This window comes from Myripristis murdjan, chromosome 3 (genome assembly GCF_902150065.1).
Source record: "Myripristis murdjan chromosome 3, fMyrMur1.1, whole genome shotgun sequence".
Lineage (NCBI taxonomy): Eukaryota > Metazoa > Chordata > Actinopteri > Holocentriformes > Holocentridae > Myripristis > Myripristis murdjan.
In genome coordinates this window covers 39,956,042-39,975,563 of record NC_043982.1, presented here as the reverse complement: position 1 = coordinate 39,975,563, position 19,522 = coordinate 39,956,042, and the positions used below count along the sequence as shown (strand labels likewise).

The 19,522-nt window shown below is 39.9% G+C and overlaps 1 protein-coding gene across 3 annotated transcripts in view; it reads left to right on the top strand.

The window, feature by feature from the left end:
- The window catches only part of shank2b (SH3 and multiple ankyrin repeat domains 2b), a 204,837-nt gene that overhangs the window by 92,414 nt on the left and 92,901 nt on the right, over nt 1–19,522 (top strand). For all 3 annotated transcript variants that reach the window (XM_030076268.1, XM_030076260.1, XM_030076253.1), the window contains exon 10: nt 351–417. In XM_030076268.1, the coding sequence (XP_029932128.1) occupies nt 351–417 (67 nt within the window). The remainder of the gene's footprint in view (nt 1–350; nt 418–19,522) is intronic.

The window sequence follows — 19,522 nt, the reverse complement described above, 5'->3', positions numbered from 1 at the left end:
CATCTTGACTGGAACACGTGTGTCTATATGTGTCATAGATTACTAGATTACTAGATTACTGGCTGCAGATGGTTAAAGCCATGCAGATTGGAAGTTGAAGGAATCCTTTGGAGATTGCCGCGGCCTGTGTGATTCAGCTCCGCACTGCTTTCTCCCCGCAGCACGCGAATCAGAGGGAATTTCAGATTGTGGCATAAGGCTGTTTCAGTTATAATGGCAGGAAAGATAAGCATTAGCATCTTGTTTTTTTTTTTGTTTTTTTTTTTAACGCCCCCGTTTTACCACTTTTACCTGGAAGGATATAGATAAATTGTTTCTCTCTCTCTCTCTCTCTTTCTCTCTCGGTCCAGGTTGCCATCATTGCTGGGAACTTCGAGCTTGCTGAACTCATAAAGAACCACAAACAGACAGACGTAGGTGAGTAACCACGCCTCGTCTCCTTGTCCCTTCTCCGTCTCCACCCGTGCCTCCCGGTCGTCTCCCCCTATGGCCACTGAGAGTGTATTCCTGAACCGCCCTCAGGATACATTTCAAATCTCCCATGGGTTGATCCTTCTAAATGACCGCCCAGTGTAATCCCAGCCACCACCACCAACCCCCCCCCATTCTCCCACTCCTCCCGCTGGATTATGTAAGCCCTCCCGAGAGGATGAACTTTCATGTTTACACCGCGGCGAGCCTGTTGCCGATTAGGCCGAGAGAAATGATCAATGTCTTTGGCCAGAGCGGGTTTTTCGACATGGATTTCCGCAGATTGATTGGTTTCCAGTGGTGTCGTGTTTGTGTTGGGTCGGGTTTCATGCTGCATTCAGGGATTTGATTGATGGACTGGAAGGATTCATTGATTCATCCATTGGGACTGGGTGGGGGTGAGGGGGGTGGGCAGGTAATAAGTCACTGGAAAAGCAGTCAGGGCTCCAAAAACACAAGTTACACCACATTTTAGTGGCTTTATACGATGCCAGATATATGGATTGCTAAACTGCCAGGTGCCACGTGGATGAGTGGGAAGAGATGTTTGAGATGAGATGTGCATGTGTGCGCGAGGCTAAGAATGACTCAGGTGTTACATCAGTTAGTATTTTGATAATTCCTCACAATGGCATATCAAATAAAATAAAATAAAATGAAATAAAATAAAATACATGGAATTTAGATGACTATTTTTCTTGCTGCTGTTGTTTCCTTGCTTAGTTGCCCGCTCGCGTACATATCCATGACTCCTTCAGGTGTACGTCAGTAAGAGATATTAGATTATATAGAGATTTCTGAAAAGCAGTTCAGCGATGGGAACGGGCTCTTCCAGGTGCCACTTAACACCCAATGAAGTAACCAGTGTCAACCACAACCACAGAACTCAATTTACAGCATTAACATCAAAACAACAAAATGTACACTCTGTGGCCCTGCATCAAGGGCTGAATCAGTTAATGTACGCTGAGAGCAAATAATGTCTTGAATCCAGTGAAACGGTGGGACAATATTAGCACCAAAGGCAGCGTTTTGCTTCAATACTGCCTTGGGCCTTTAAAGCAGTCTGCAGAGCGCAGAGATGGCTTAGGGATTACGGGGCCTTAGAGAAAATGAGAAAAGATGAACAAGCAAATAAATATATAAAGGAGGATAGAGAAAGATGAGGGAAGAGAGGGGAATAAATAAAGAGAGAAAGAAATCTAATCTAATCTAGAGATGTAATCCTGCAATTGTTGCCCTCTCCCATGGAAACCACCCACCACCAGCCAGCCTCACGCAGCGCCGAGCGGCAAAGGGCTAAATGAAACGCCACAGCGCCGCAGGATTACCCCCGTATAGCCTCGCCGCCATCGACATCTGCCGCCCCCCCAATCCTGACTCACGCTTCCCCCGTTTCCTCCCACCCATGCCCCCCCTCACCTCCCACCCCGACACTCGCGCACCGTCACACCAGCGGGTCCCAGGGAGCCTGCAGCGCTCTGGTCCGCCGCCAAACGTGCGCTCAGATTAGCCAGAATCAAAGGTGCTCGGGTCACCAGCCGTCCACCGTCCCTCCATTCTTGAGCCCTCTCTCTCTCTCTGTGTCTCTCTCTCTCTCTCTCTCTCTCTTGCTGTCGCTCTCTTTCTCTCTGTCTCTCCTTCTGTCTCTCTCTCTCTGTCTCTCTGCCTGTGGGCTGTTGGTATTTTTGCGTTTGGGATGGGACATCTTTACGTCTGGATTTTCGACTGGCCACCATGGGTTCCGCCTGCTGCAGGGCCGAGAGAGGTGGGTAACCCAACCATCACCCCTCCTCATTTCCTCAAAACCCCTAACCAAACTCTTTGCCACACACACACACACACATCGGCCCAGCCCACCCCTCTCCACCTGGGACAGCTTGTGCTATGCAGTTTTAGTGCATCTGAATGTTGATCATTTACAGGACTGAGTAAGCCCATGGTGACTTATTGTGTGTGTCTATGTGTGTGTGTGTGTGTGTGTGTGTGTGTCTGTGTGTGTGCAGTATATTTTAAAGAGCATTAACCCTGTGACTCTTCTTGCTCATGCCTTCTCCTTGTCTGCCCTGCCCCATGATGCAACTGTTCAACTCTACAAATCTCCTATTTTTTGTCACATCATCGCCAGTCGGCACGCAGAACAGGGCAGCAGAGAGCAGGACAGACAAGACAGCAGCGAAGTTCATGAGTCACACAGCCGGGCCTCGTCAGGCAACATCAACAACAACATGCTAAAGCAAATCTGTTCCATCTTAGCATCATATTGAGCCATTTCCTCAGACATGGGAAAGCCAGTTCCATATGTCACACCAAAAGTTACCTCATTCCGGACCCCTCAGCAAATCCTTCACACTCTAAATTGATTTATATTTAGAACTGATAGAACCGCACTGTATACTAAAAACACATATACGTTTTTTACACTGACAGATTATCAACTACCCCTCAGCTTTCACAAGTGACGCCGAGGGACTTACACAGGGTTGTCCAACGCGAGTGTTTTATTTTTTAAAAAAAATCAGCGAGACTAATTCAAAATAGTGTAACAAAGAGATTTGCTAGAAAAAAAAATCATTTTAGATGGATAGATTAACAAATTCGATACAAGTCACAAGCCGGCAACCAGGTAGGGGAGTGGGCGGGGACTATTTGCATATTCATAGAGCCGTGCATACTTAATGAGCGCGAGGAGTGGAGTTAAATCTTGGCTTTTTTAAGGCAAGATGGGATGTTTTTTCATGGAAAAAAAATCTAAATAGGTAATACTGATGAACAGAGATGATTTTTAGGGGGTTAATCAATAGCTGGAGGGAGTCTTTAATGATCTGCCAGTTACTTCATCTGTATGTTCTGAGTTTGTTCTCGCCCAGAGAGAGAGAGACGGCTGCCGCAGCATTTCCAAGAGCTAGGAGGAATACTGTAGAAGGTTAAGAGTGAAATAGTCAGTGCTGCCATAATTTGTACATGCACCCTTGCTCAGGGAGAAAGGCCGGCGTGAAGTAGGACACAATGTGAATAATGGGGTTATGAACACGAGAGATGGGACGGCTTCTCGAAGGGCAACGACACCCAGTTACGTAGCTCGAACTTCCTGATGCAGTTAACATGCGTGAGTGTGTGTGTCAGAGTCTATGTGTGTGTGTGTGACCTATATAGATAATAGCTGAACATTCAGAGGGATTTGCACAGATGTAGATTCCAGGTTTACTGATATCAGCACTATATCTACCTTTGTTATATCAGCGATACCAGCATGTCTGGGTCTTTTTTGAAAAGAGGTTTAATATTGTGTGACAGCATTTTGCACGTTTGTTTTTTTTTTTTATTTTGCATTCGGAATATTATACTTGTTTTCTAATTCTCTTCCATTTTTTATTCAAACACTTCATTAAGAATATATATTTATTACACTAATCATTTTGTTGTTTCTTTTTTGCCATGGAAATTTTCAAATTTAGCATTATTATATTGGCAGATTCAGTATTAAAAAAAAAAAAAAAAAAAAATGCATATTTAAAAAAAGCCCATACTGGTCATAGTGAAATCAATCTGCCCTCAGGCTGACTGTGGTTGTCAGGTAGCCACCTCCACACTCTGCTGTGTCAATAGGGATGAGTTTTTGACATGTCATTTATTCTGCTGTGTAGTGCGATAATTAGTTGGTTGCATAAAGGACAACCACAGGTGCACAGCACTCTATATTTCAGCTCTCACACTTTTGGTTTATTAGTTATGTTTTCCCCTGCATGATGATGTAACCTGCACCAGTGACTCATTACAGTTGTGATCTTTTTTTGTGTGTGTACACAAGCATTCAAATACAGCACAATTTGTGAATGTCAAAACGTGTCACTTTTTGACAGTTAAGAAAAGCTCTTTTCAAATTGACCCTTACTTGAAAATGACAAAACAGAGAGAAAAGCAACAGACGAAGTGAGAGGAAACACACACACACACACACACAGAGAGAGAGAGAGAGAGAGACTGTGTGTAATCAATGAGTGTATGAGTGTGTCTTTGGGAGATAGGAGTATCTGTTGCATTTTTCCTCTCCATACAGCAGTAAGCCTGTGTAAGAATGATTGACAGATGGGTGTATTAGACCACCTACTGCCAGAATGTGATAATCCGACACAGTGTGTGTGTTGACCAAACACACATACACACACGTACACGCATGCACACACACACTCACACTCTCAAAAAAGCACATCCTCACATGCACACCTTAAACACTCTCACTGCTATGAAGACAAATTAGAGTGTTGAATTTTTTTTCACAAATATTTTGAGAGTTTGGCTTTTCAATTATAATTTTAACGTCTTGAAATAAACTTGCATTCATGTAAATTTGTTAAAAACGTTTGATCAACAAAATTCAAATGTTTGAACAGCTGTGTTTCCATAAAACATTCAAATGAATCCCAAGTTCAAAATTAAAGGCCACACTAAAGTCAAAATAAAGGTGCAGTTTCATGACATCTGTTAAAGTGAATAAAGCTTTGCCTCCACTGGCTGCTGAATCGTGATGCTTGCTCTATCATCAGTATCTGTATGTTGCTACGGGCAACCTGTTTGTTTGCTAGCTATAAGGCTGCACCTAGTTTTGCAAAGATGTGGTCTGCATTTGTACTTCCAAATCTTGATGAATCATGGCATATTCCTTTCTAATTTTCATTCTTTGCGTATTTGCTTTCGTCTGTCCACCTGTCCATGATGATGTTACCGCCATCCGCCATGACAGCCACGACTGCTCTGTCTGAGTTCAGAGGTCAGAGGTCAAACAGCGATAAAATCCTATACACATGTCCTGTCTTTATTCAGCAAATGTGATTCCATCAAAAATGATTTCATTTCTTTGTATTGACAAAAAAGTTTATTCACCTCAAGTGAGCATATAAACTTTTAGTCACATTTTTTTTGGCATTTTATTCAACAGTTTCCCTTTCCATCAAGCATTTTTCTCATTCAATACATCAAAAAGGTGCATAAAAAAGAGTTGATGGAAGCACAGTCAGGGTGTAAAAAAAAAATTCAAACAACAACATATTTTTTGAACAAGAGAAAATAAAAGTGCGCAGATAATTTACATCTGAGTGCTCGAGAAAGTCTGACTCAGAGAATTTCTGAATGTTTGAGTGCAGCCTTGATTGTGGCTGCAGAGCCGCTCAGGTAAAAGGGTGAAAAAAGCCCACAGAAACTCTGGTGAGGAGAAGGCTGTGAGTTTTTGACATCCAAATAACCTAAATTTGACTGTCCAATAAGGGAGTAGCTGTGTGATATTTTGTTGGAAAGCACTGATTGAGTGTTTTAGTATGCCAACATCCCAGTGGCCACGTGTGTATGCAGGTGGGTATATTGTGATCTTTAACACAGCCAACAACTTCAATTTTAAAGAAAGTAAAAGACCAGATAAAGTAACCCATTACCTGATTTAGTACGGATAACTAGCTACTACATTAGATTTGCAAGAACACTGAAAATAGGAAAAAAAAAATAAAGCCAGCAGCCAAGTAAAATTTGCACATGTATCTGAAAAATATTTTGGTGTAATTGAATAATCTTGCAAGGTACATCTCCAAATAGTTGTTCTTTCATCTAACTAAAGCCGTTAAAGTCTGAGTTACTTTAATGTCACTTGAACATCACAATACCCGCTTGCCGGGCTGCACCGCGCCTGCCTTCCTTTGGTTCTTGAAGCCAGCTTTCCTAGAAAATATCATCCAACCAGTCTCTGATTGAATAGTCAAATAAGATGCTAATCCGTCCAACTCCACTGGTTAATCGGGCGTCATGTGAAAAAGGGGTCAAATCTTGTACTCGCAACCTTCTCACAAATGTACTTGAGTCAGTGTGCGCTTGTTTCATCCTCTCACATGAGCAGCTGTGCAGCCACAAACACAGCTGCACCCAGACCTTCAGAAAGTCTGTCAGACTCTCTCACAAGCACACTTTCTTTTTGTCCGCAAAATATTACAGTGCCATCACACATCTTTTCTCACATGTGGGAAAATGTGATGTTTTCCACGTGTTCTCATATTTGAATGTTATTTAATCAAATTCTTAAATGCATTTGCACATAAACTTTGATGATACAAATTTATTTTGCACATCCAAAAACAATAATTCCAAAGACAAACTGTAAAAACATGCGAGGACATTTTTCTACGATCTTAAAAATACTAATTCTAATACTAATACTAATTTGACTTTGCAGCCGTCTATTCCTTGTTATTGTTTTCAGTAGACACTAAAAGTCTTGTGTGTTTTTTCTTTTTTTTTCTTTTTTTTTTTTTTTTTGAAGTTGTAGTCCATACTAAACCAGAGCTGAGCACAAGTCTGAATGAGCCCAGAGCTCAAAAAACGACATTTCAAATCTAAAAAGAAGCACCTAAGTTGGGAGACAGAAACCTGTGTCCACTGTAACAAAAAAAAGAGAGAGACATATATATTTCAGCCGTATTCTTGCAGAGTTTGCAGTAATATTTATGCTTCACACATCAAAGTGATAAATGCACTATTATTTATATATGCATTATTTGATAGGGACTAATACAAGGTGCACACACAAACTGAAAAGAGCTTTCCAGTGCAACTATCACAGTGTTTGTATTGGATGCTAATTTGCAACGCCTGTACCTAGAGGGCTTTTGTAAAAATAAGAGAGTAAAATTAAAAAGAGTAGAAGGTAAACCGATTACAGCAAGATGCAATAAAGCACATTTAGCACTAACATAATCACAGAAAATGACATAGTTGTAAACAGAGAAAAAAAGAAAGAAATATAGACATGAGTACAGGTTTGTTGCTGAATTAACCAGGATGTGGTCGCTCTCTTAAAAGTTCACTTGAAGTTTGCAGCACATTTCAAGAGATCAGGTAGCGAGCTCCGGGACTTTGCTCCTTTCACACAGAAATCTGTCTGAGCAAAAGATGTTTTAGCAGAATGAACCTTTACAGTTGCTGTTTGAAGCTGCTCTGGTGGATCTGCTGCAGCTCTGCAGGCTCTTGAGGCTGAGGAGTCCAAATCCATTCAGACTTTTAAACACAAGCTTTACATAATGAAAATCAATAAAGTCAGCAACACTTAAAATCTTGCATTTACTTAAAATGCGACAGTGATGGCAGTAAAGACACCCCATGGATTTGATTGGTTGACCCGTTGGCTCGGGACCAGGCAATTAAACCACAGGACAGATATGAGAATATCAGACACAATCAAACGGCAAACAATTTATTATCACCTTAAAACAGCTAAGGTTAGCTTTAATCGTTTCACAAATCTTTTTAACATGACTTTTAAAATGTAACAGTCAATCTAAAATTATCCCTGAAATATTAATAATAATAATTGTTCAATGAGCTCACCTTTAATTCTGACATTCAAGGGTTCTGTTGCAGGTAGCTTTTAGTGGAAAAACAGATAGACTTTGTTTTCTTAGTGTTTAGTGTCAAACAGGAGGCATCAAGCCAAGCTGATACTTTTTCTAAATTTAGGCGCCTAAAGCATGACCTCCAGTTGGCGCTCAACACACTGCAGCAAACAGCCACCAACATACAAAAAAATAAATAAATAAAAACAGTGATACTTTCACAGAAAAGCATTGCTTTGTACCTTTACCCACTCGACCTATATACACAACTGAAATCTGTTTAATACAACTTAATATGACGATTTATGTCAGCCTAAAAAGTGTGTGTATATTTTTAACGAATACATTTGGGTAAACTGAGTTCAGGAGGGTTAGCCTTCACCACTTCTCTGTGCATTACCTATCACCATTGTAAAATACTGTATCTCTAAAATTTAAACTTTCCAGGAACAAACAGGAACAGTCTTCCTCTTATTCATTCATTCATTTATTTATTTGTTTATTTATTTATTTTGAAAGAATATTTTTGGGCATTTCTGCTTTATTAGACAATCACAGTGGAGAGAGAAGGGAGATGCAGGGCAGAGAGAGGGGATGACATGCAGCAAAGGCTTTGAGTCAGAGTCAAACCCCGACCGCTGCGGCTTAACTTTGGTATTACATGGTACGCGCTCTACATGGTGAGCCACCGGGGCGCAACCGACAGTTTTATTTTTAGGTGAATGACATTTAGCCAATGAGTAAGCTCATTTCAGTTGTCACAGAAATGTTTTTATTTTTTCTTTGGCATCACTGAAAAACCTGAGAGGCAGTTATTGTAGGCCTTGTGCTTTAACCAGGCGACTCGGGCATGGGGATATGCCCAACATTAAGCACAACATTGCAAACATTCCTGCAGTTGCCATTGCTACTGTGCAATCAATTCCAGCTAACATGCCAGGAGTCAAAATGTCTACCATAACAGTGGAAGAATATGATCATTATGAAAAGATTTGTCATTAACATCCATACACAGCTACATTACTGCTCGATCCCTCCATCTCAGTCATTTCTCATCTCTCATCTCTCGCTTCATTTGCAACAATTGTTGGCTCGGCGGAGTGGGCTCGTTTTCTTCTGTACCTCCTGAACTTTCAAGCAGGCTTTTGATTGGTTTTGGCAGCAGCTGCTGTAGTTGAGGCCTGTCCAAGCATGGCTCCAGTCTGCACTGTTGTAAGTGTCTAACACATTGGGCTTCCACTGGCAGATAGTAGAGTTCTAAATGTGGAAAGAGTGTGTGTGTGTCTCTCTCGGTGATATACACACACACATGCATAAACACATATTAATAACAGCAGGCATGCATGTACACACATGGCCTGATATCTGAGCTTGGCAGGTTGTCATATATTTAAGGCAAAGAGGAAAAATATCTTAAAAAAGAAATCCATCCACTGGAAAAAAAAAACAAAAAAAACATAGGCGATGCACCATGTGTGTTCATGAATGTATTTTTTATTGTCATGGATAACTAACCAGCTGCTGACAATGTATTGTCACAATGACATATTTTCTTTGCAGCTGCAATTGTCTGATGGCAGAAAATGTTTCAAATTTTCCAATACATCAACTGTAAGCATCAGTTTTTAGCGTCAGTCCCTCTGAATCAAAGAGCAAGAGCTTCTTTTTAGAGTCACTATTTAACGCTGATGTTCAGTAATCATACAGGAGAGAGCCACGGTGGAAGAGGATGAGATACTCATTTCTCCAATGACAGCAGCCTCAATAGACCAGCATGTAAGGCAGAAACAAGGCATGATGCATCTTGAGTAAAAGCTGCTGCTCTCACTTTTTCTTAACTGGAGAACAATCTCAACCACTTTTGTTATTTCTCTCACGACTCACACACTCTGAATGCAACAAATTCAGCAAACTCATTGGGTTGCCAAAGACATTTTGGGAAACGGAGGAACTCTAAAGTGAAAACTAAAGTAGAAGTACAGAAGGGAGAGAAGGTTTGTACAGCAAAGAAGTAAATTACAACACTAACCCTAACCAAGATAAGGCTTTTGAAATCACAGATTGATCCATGAAGTGTTGAATTTTACTGTTAAAGACAGTTATCAATAACTTTAAAAAATGCATTAAAGTTTCAACATATATCACTATTATCAGCAATATTATAGAACAGCAGGAGTATAAAATTTCATTTATTTTGAGTGGCTTTAGCAAAGATAAAGCATCAAAGTTACCCTCAAGTTAAAAAAAATAATAATAAAAATAAAAACAACATGCTCAATTCAAATCTCATCCAAGATAAGGACACACTGCAAAGTGGTGCTTGATGCCAAAAGTCCATCCAAAGTACCACTGAAAAGTGCCAGCACTCAAAAACAAACCAATGAAAAAATATTTATTAGGGGGAAATGTTTGCAAATGAATGCAGTCAAGAAGAATATTCATTATTTTGAGTGCTGACCATTAAATCAACTGGCGTATCTTGGAATAATTTCTTCCAACACAATGCTGGTCTTTATGAAAGAGGAGACGCAGGCGTACAATTAATCTTCTAAATGCGATGAAACGTTTTCCTTCTTAAATCATTTTGGAAGTTTTTTTTCTTCTCTGAAAGTGTCACCAGGGGAAAGGCATTATATACTGTACATGCTTTCAAATCTACAATATGCTCTGTTGTGCTAAACCTGCCAGCTGCACATATAATAGAGGAAGGAGGGCAAGTGGATGCTCACGCTTTATTCTTCCTGTGAGCAAGGAAGGGAGACTTTATTCCCACTGACACTGATTTGCTTTCATCAGCTTGTTGCACCACAGCAGTAAGTTTTCCTGACCTCTGTTGTCACAAGTCACATCTGAAGGGTTTATTTCATTTTATTTCCCTCGTCATGCAATGTAAATTATATCAGTATTTGTAGCTGTAAAAACATAACCACGTGGCTCTATCTTTTCCCCATTGAAAGACCATTGGTGAAACAGTGCTCATCTGCAGTGTTGATGGTTGACATAATTGGATTCAACCATATGACAGGAATACCTGCCTGTGAGCTGCACTGCATTCACGGAGATGGTTTGCACTATCAGCTGAAATCACCAGTGCATTCTCTGATGTGTTTGTGTACATTGATCTGTGTGTGTTCATCCAACCAGCTGCTCACTCAGGTGGAACACAAGTGCTGTATGTTTTCCTATTTGTGATGCTAGATGCATCGTAAATAGGACAATATAATTCAAATAGGCTACAAGAAACAGTGGAAATGACCTGATTTTCATCTGGAACAATATTTTTTCTCCTCCCCATACTAGATTACTGAAGAAACATCACTCACTAGTCTACAACAAAAGAATTCCTCGATTTCCCAAAGCCAAACCTCCCTAATATAATGTAGAGACCACAAATAAAGGTGTTTTTTTCCCCTTAACTTAAATGTGTCATTACCAGTGATTTGACCAGGAGATGCTAAAAACACTGACACACTTAGACTTGTAACAGCAGGATGTGTTGGATATGAAAATCTGAAAACACACCCACACTCATAGTGACAGACATAGTGACCTATTTTGGCATTATCCCACAAGTGTCAAAACACAACTGAATCTACTCTTTGACACCATGATTTGCCCAGTTTGGTGTAAATCCAGGGCAGATTCAGGGAAAATGATTTGTCCTACATAATCCTGATGGTTAAAAAAAAATGTTTCAAATTTGGCATTGCAAAACATCTGATCCACCACTTAAATATGGGGAATTTCCCCAGTGGACAGGCTTTGTTTTCCAACCACCAGGTGGCACAACCAACATCCTGAATGTCGGAGAGACTGTCATGCTTTCTCTGGGTTTTGAGTTCATTTTAAAGAAATATTATGATCACACCAAAAAAAACTGAAGGCTGTAATCTGTCTGTATGCAGTGCACTGTAATTTAATCTAAAAATAACAATTAAAATGTCATTGAATTGAACTTTTTTTCTCTCTTTAATGAGCAACCATTAGAAAAAAATTTTCGAGCTGCTTTTTCAAGTTGACTTTCATTAAGCAGCAAAACCCTGTTTGAAGTGATTTTGCCCTAAAGGGACCCTGGTATAAAAACATCTGTTGGTCTGTTTTAGGTATTCAATTGTTCAGTTATCATTCTTCAACACTGGCAAATAGATTCAAAGCGGAGAGACAAAAACATTACGCTGGAATAATCAGTCATGTTTTTCTTTTAATTGTAGCAATTTCTAGTGAATTAAAGTACAGTAAAATTAATCTATTCCTTTTTTTGCCCCATGGAAGCCCATACGGGACACCTGGGACTCCCCCTTTCGAAAACCATTGCAGTTGGATGTTGAAATTAAATGAGACAAATACACAGTCTTCAACAATAACGAGCAAAGAAACAAATCATGACCAATACATATTCCCCAGCAATGACAGTAACATACACTGACTTGTACACCTCTACTAGCAGTTACAGGGCAGTTTGGATGACATGCTTGTGCACAGTATGGAAATACATGTGAGGCAAATCTGCTCTCAATGCTGCATTATTGCATAGTTTATGACAACATATGCTTTGCATGTAGCCATCTGGTATGTTGGTCTTTAGCGGGGTCAATTCTTGTGCAAACTTGTCTCAACACTCCTGTAGGTTTTGTAGTTGTAGTGGAGTGGGAGAGAAATCGAGAGATTGAGCTTTAAGACATTTTATCAAGTCGTTGTACAAACAGATGGCTTCAGAGCATGGCAGAGCATCAAATCAAACAAAGTCAAAACATGACAAATGCAGAGAGGTAGGTGAGGATACATTACATCACACGGCACGCAGGTGTGCACACTGGTGTGTAAGAGGAGCTTTAATGATATATGGAGCCATCCCCCTCTTGAGTTGCTTAGCAACACCAAGGATTTGTCTCTCGAAGAGGCTGCTCACCAGTCCACCATTCATTCAAACTCTTTTTTTTCTCTTTAACCTGCTCCCAACATCTGTGTGGCTACCATCAAATCCTGGATGCAGGGTAACTTCCTGAAACTGAGCTAGAACAAATCTGAAATCCTGATCATCAACCACTAATCCCTCAGCCTCTCTGCCTCATTCTCAGCCGTGATGGTTTCTTCTTTCCCTGTGCACCACTCGAAACCCTCCCATGGAAACCAGGTCACAAAAAATTAGTTTCATCCATCTTGTCGAGAAATGAATTAGCTATTTCACCTCACTTCTTAAAGTACTGGGATTTTTTTTAAGTCATTATCACAGTTCTGAAACAGCTTTCTATTATGCAGGCAGGCACCAGTTACTCATCTAATTCAGGAGCTTGCTTCTGAATTAGACCAATCAGTTGTTAATGATGGACACATTTTGAACCTCCAAGTGAAGTTAAATATCCATTGTGGTGTACTGTACATTAAATTATTTGAATGGATTGCAAGGAGCCCAAGAATCACCAAAGACGAAGCGCAGAGTGGCTGACTCTGCAGAATTCACTGAAATAATTTAATGTGCACCTCAAACGGTTTTACCTTGCTCATGCCACTGGCATTTGACAAGAATTCAAAATGCAGGAGAGAGTATTCAACGATATTTTCAGCCATTCATCATTAAAATGAAATCTTTTTCACCAGCCAAGAATATGCTTCCAAATGTTTCCAATTTAAAAAATGATCCTTGAACATCAGGAAAAAAAAAAAAATCAAATCATAAAAATTTTCACAATTATCACAGCAAAAAAACATACATATTTACCACTTCTGCAAAAGAAAAGTCATGCTATTATCAATGACAAATATTGGTGTGGTCAATTAGAAATGCATATTATCACATCATTAAAGTTATACATAAATTACAAAAATTAATGTTTTACGAAGCCTCTTACGCTACAATTATAAAAAGCATTCACATGATTGAAAACCTTCCCCTGCCTGGTGTCGCATATAATTGAGTTTACAAGCTGACACTTACATAACGCACTGTAGCAACTGACACCTTCACAGCTGTTAGCCCCGTCACTGTCAGTGAAGTCTTTTAAATGTTATATTACAACTACTGCTACATCATTCATTATCTTCTGTAGAGCCCGGTGAGCCAGCTTTTCCCTGAGTAACACGCACACACACACACACACACACACACACAGGCACAGGCACACACTTGTCGTTTGATTTCGGCATTTGGTCTTCCGCAGTGCATATTAGCATATTGTTTTTGTTGAGTTTGTTGAGTTGTGTTGCATGTCACCTTAATTGTTATTTGTTTTGAAGTGAGATGTTTTTGTGCTTTACGTCTCTTGGGTTTTTTTCATATGCACAATCAGTTATTTTTTCTCTGTTCTTTTTGGTGTTTTGTTAATTGTGTATGTGCAACTCTAAATACCCAAGGGACTGACGTATAGCTGGAACAGAGGATGGGTTTCTTATGGCTGGAAACATTATTTTGCCATTTAAATAAGTAGGACAGCTTTTTGTAAGGACCTCTTAATTGAGAAGCTTTTCTGGTCCAAAAGCTTATAGTAAGATTATGCCATGGTAAGACTTAAACTGTGAATGTAGCATCAGAAAGTGCAATCAGTAACTGTCCAGTCTGACAACTAGTTATATTGCTAATATTTACTTGTAGGTACCAACTTACAGCTATACATTCACAACATGTTAATCAACACAGTCCAGCAGTGCTTTTTGAAGTCTGCTGGACTGTTTTTGTCTGAAGCTGTTGATAGCCGATATTTTTTCCCAATATTCAGTGGCATTTAACTTTTCCCAATTCTAGTGTATTCAATGTTTCCTCCCCCGGGTTTTATTTTATTATTTTTTTAATATTATTATTTTAATGTAACCTTTATTCAACCTGAGATTAAAAATCTCTTTTTCAGAATAGTCCTGGGCTAAGAAGGTAGCAAATAAATAAATAAATCAATGAATAAATATGCCTTTTGACTATTAACATAGATGAACATACATAAGGAACTGCAGATATGAAAAAGTATATAGTCACAAACTTTATGTGTGTCATTACTATGAGTAAAAACTTACATCATTGTAAGTCAAATAGATAAAAGAAGACAAGGGAATTTTATTATATTCACATAAATATGATGGAAGTGAGCCAATAATTTCTTTGTAAATAAAAATATATCAGTGCGTTAGCCTATGCACTGCACAGCGTGGAAAAGCCTTTGAAACAGCATTTAGATGACACTAACATTCACTGAAATCCAATAGTGAGATTCTTTTTACAGCTGTTGAAAGCAGGGTGACTCAACCCACATACTGTATTACAGTATAACCCACATAGACTGTAGCTGTGCTCATTGAGGACCCTCCGTTACATCAGCAGCAGTGATACGATTGGCGGATGCTCAATAAAAGGCCAGCATGTTCTTTCACCAAGTTCACTCCCAGTCCTGAAGCTCACACCTCTTTTCAAAGGGGTCACAAGCTCTCTGCTGCTTTCACACGGATTCTCTTGGGTTACGGCATGTGAAAGTCCATCTGATCCTGCAGGCAAGTGATGTTCCCCCGGACGTCCTTGATCCAACAGGCTACCTTTCATGGTCGTCTGAAGCTGACGTGAAGCATAATCAATGTGCAAGACAAAGGAGCGCCCATAGAATTAACAACAGGAGCGGTGAAAAGCAAAAATCACAGCCAGGAGCTCCTCTCAGGTCGTCACTTCACCACGCGGTATTACAGTAATTAGATTTGCAATGCAACTCACTAGACATGCTGTGGAATATGAGTTACATGTTAAGAGTTGCTAAGACATTTATCCACACACCATGTTCAATCATGAGCTGGCCATGGGTATTAATGGTGGTAATTAAAAATTCTCTGAAAAAAAAAAAAAAAGAAAAATCTTTCATAACTAAAATTGCAAACTCTCCCTGGAGCATGGAGAAATCATGCGGTTCTACATCATTCACAGTAAAATTGCTTTTATTGGCATATGTTCCTATTGACCATATTCACCTGTGTTGTTTTTTATTCTTTATTTTGTCCTTATATTGCATGATTGAAAACCTATAAGGGTATTCCTGAAAACAAACAAACAAACAAACAAACAACTACCTCCAAGCCACAACAGCTACTATCTACACTAATCCTGCTTCTTCTACTACTTCTACCACTGCTACTATGATTAGTACATCTACTACTACTTAAACTACATGTACTACTCCTAAATGCTTGTACTGCTACCTGTAGTACTGTTACTTTACTCATATTTTTTCACTTCAGTAGAAGTAAAATCATCAGTCACAGAGAGATTTGTCGCAGAATTATTATAAAACTATCGCATTTCCTCAAATAGTGACCGGAGCCTTTATTTACCTCAGCTGCAGAGGGCGCCACGCCATTATCTGAGGGAGGCTTTTATTAGAGAGAGGCCTTTATTTCTTCATTCCCTCAGTCTGATGAGTATATTGCTCATATTTTAGTGTGAAGCCTCCTTTTTTTTTATTTATCTGTTTCCATTTGCGTAGTTTCTTGTCAAAGTGTTTGATGTCCAAATTTCAGTGAACGCAGTGTTTAATTTTATTTTAAGAAGGATTTTTTTCATGGCTGAACACCAGTGGCTGCTTGACTTTGGTAACAAAATCAGCAAGAAAACTGAATATGGAGTCCACCCTTGTTTTATCCCCCAGCCTTTATTTGTTGGTGTAGACTAGAGTGTGGATACCTGACCCGAGCCCGTCGGTACCCGATGGGATGGGCCAGGTTCGGACAAATATTCAGAAACAGTTTTGTGACAACCCTGAAGGTAACAACAATGCCTGTCAGGTTCAGATCAGGCTCGGTTACTATGTTCTCATGCTCGGCTTGGGTTCAGACAAAAATATGTGGCCTGATCTGCACTCTAGTGTAAACCATGCCCACGGCCATTAATGGAGACCCTGCTTTTATTTGAGTGTTGGTGTTGACACCTGCTTTTATTTGAAGAAATACTGTTACAAAACTGTTATTTAAAAAAAAAACTGGGCCTATAGTAAACTATTATATCATCAGCTATTATAAACACGTCTCTGGTGCTTAAAATAAGTAAATAAAGTAAAAATGTAGCTCATTTGAATTTTTCTTAAAGGAACACACCACTTTTTTTCACCAAATTCAATCCAGATCGTCCAGTAGGAGAGATACTCCAGCATGAGGCTGCATAGAAGAGCAGAATCCTCTGCGCATGCGCACATGAAGCCACAACACAATTCCGAACACAGAGCTATTTTTTGTTTTTGTCTATCTAGCTACCCTATAAGGGTATTCCTTATAGGAATAAAAAAAAAAAAATGGCATGTTCCTTTAAGAGTAAAAGTTACTCAGTGACTTTTTAGAAAAAAGAACATAGCTGCATGTGATTTCTTTTTCCCATGTTGGTCTTACACAGTGCAACTTCTATGCAATTAGTTGCAGGTTCTCATTGAAACTTTTATTGTTTCCATGTCACCGAAGCCAAACGGAGCTCTCCAAATGATGACGCAAACCCAACTCCAACACAACTGACTCGCATAAAGTAAAGTTGCATATCAGCTGCATCATGCAAAACCAGCCTAAAAGAAATAGAGGACAAACGTCAAACTCAATTCTTTTAACTGTAATACTAAGAAAAAAACAGGCAGATTGCTGTTCTCTTCTTTGCTGATTGACTGACGGGCAGCCTACCTGGGCAGCTTGTAATATCACTCCTAGTTCTACTACTGCTGCTTCATGAGAGAGCGAAAGACAGAGAGAGAGAGAGAGAGAGAGAGAGAGAGAGAGAGAGTGAGAGAGAGAGTGAGAGAGTGTGTGACGAGCATGGAAGTAGGCTATTATACAGGAAAGCAGATATGTGAGGGGCGGTGTCGGGAACGGGGGGCGGTGGGAGGGGGGTTGTAGTCGTCCTGGCTCACTAAGCAGGCGGTGGTAGTGGAGGGTGTGAGCGGGATCATGCACGCTGCGCCCGGCGGCCCCTCTCCTCTGTCCGCGCCGCGCTGCGCTCAGCTCCGTAGTCGCTGTCCATGGTGCTGAAACGGAAACTCCGGGAGCGCTCGCTTTTTTTTTTTTTTTTTTTTTTTTTTTTTTTTTACTTCACCATCCTCTGATTTAAAAGTCCACTGATATGCACATACCGTGAGACAAAGCGGAGTAGCAAGGAGCGAAAATGAAGTCTTTTCTCAATGCCTTAAAAAAGGAAGGTAAGCAGCGCATTCACTTTTTTTTTTTCTTTAACTTTCCACATCAGGCGCTCGTGTTTTTGTCCTTTGGAGCGCATTCATTCCCATCACTTTGAACTTAAGAAAGGGTGGATGGGGAGCAGTTTTCCTCATTCCAGTCGCTCCAAAAAGTATATCTTGCTGAAAAGTGCATATTTGAGTCATTTTTTATCGTCACTGATACAGCTTGGCTGTAGGTAGGTCGGCGCATATTTAGGTTACAATAATAGGCGTTGAGTCTTTTTGCGCGGACCAAAAGAGACAGCAGCAGCTCTGGACTAGTTTTTAGGTCACAGTCAGAAATGAAAAATGGGACTCTGCACAAGGAGGAGAAAACACCCACAGACATGAGTGTGTGACGTTCCCCTCACCAAAACAGAACCTGAACAGCCTATCCATCTGCCTGTGTGTGAAACCAGTTGGTGGCTCAACGCTTAGCTATTTTCTCAATGAATACGGAGACTCACGCGAGGGGGTGTACGGTGGGCCATGGAAATGTTCGCTTATTTGCCGTTAAGAAAGAAAAATGTGACCGTGTTTTATGACTGTTTTTATGTATTTACTGTATTTATTACTGAATATGAATACATTATAGGAAAGTGCACGTATTATTTGTGTAGTGTATGTGTGCCAAATGTGACATTGAGAGTGACAAAGACGGTTGTTAATATTATTAAGGTTTAAAGTGTTTGTAAGAGGCTGTGAGGCTGTAGGAAAACACTACTAACAGAACTACAAGGTTGCTAGTTCAAGTCCCACAGGCCAGTGAGATAATAAGTCTTAAGTGTCTCTTTCTTGAATAATGACTGGATGATGATGATGATGATGATGATGACGACAAAGTTCTTGAGTATTGCAATGATAGATATTAAATTGAGATTAAAGATGATGATAATGATGATAATGAAGGTGATGATTCAGATGATGATGATGGTGGTAGTAGTGATGATGATGATGATGATGTTCTTGATGGTGGTGATGGTGGTTGGGTAGTGATGGCAGTGATAATCTTGCTAATTAAGATGCTGATAAAGATGATAATGATGGTGATGATGCTGGCAACTATGATGACAATGAATGGATGTTAAGATGCTCATTATATTCTAATTAAGCTGATAATGATTATATTGAAAATGCTGCTGCTGCTGCTACTGATGATGATGATGATGATGATGATGATGGTGATGATGACGATGACACTGAAGCTACCAATGCCATACTTTAAATTCTAGCCAGTAATGAAATTTCTGTGGAATAGTAACCATTTTAGTCTTAAACTTGTTCCATGAAAATGCACATATTGGCTGTTTTAACTCATAATATTTATTTTTTGTTATTCTGTTCTGGTCTTTAAAACAATCATCATGCCCTAACAGACATTCAGCCTCCCTAGGGATCACTATTTGGCATGCATGGCCAACACACACACAGGCGGGACGTGTACTGTTGAAAGAGATAAGAAGTTTGTTCTACTGGGAGCTTAGTGTATTACCACGATGTCTAAGCCATCATTTATCCTGGGTG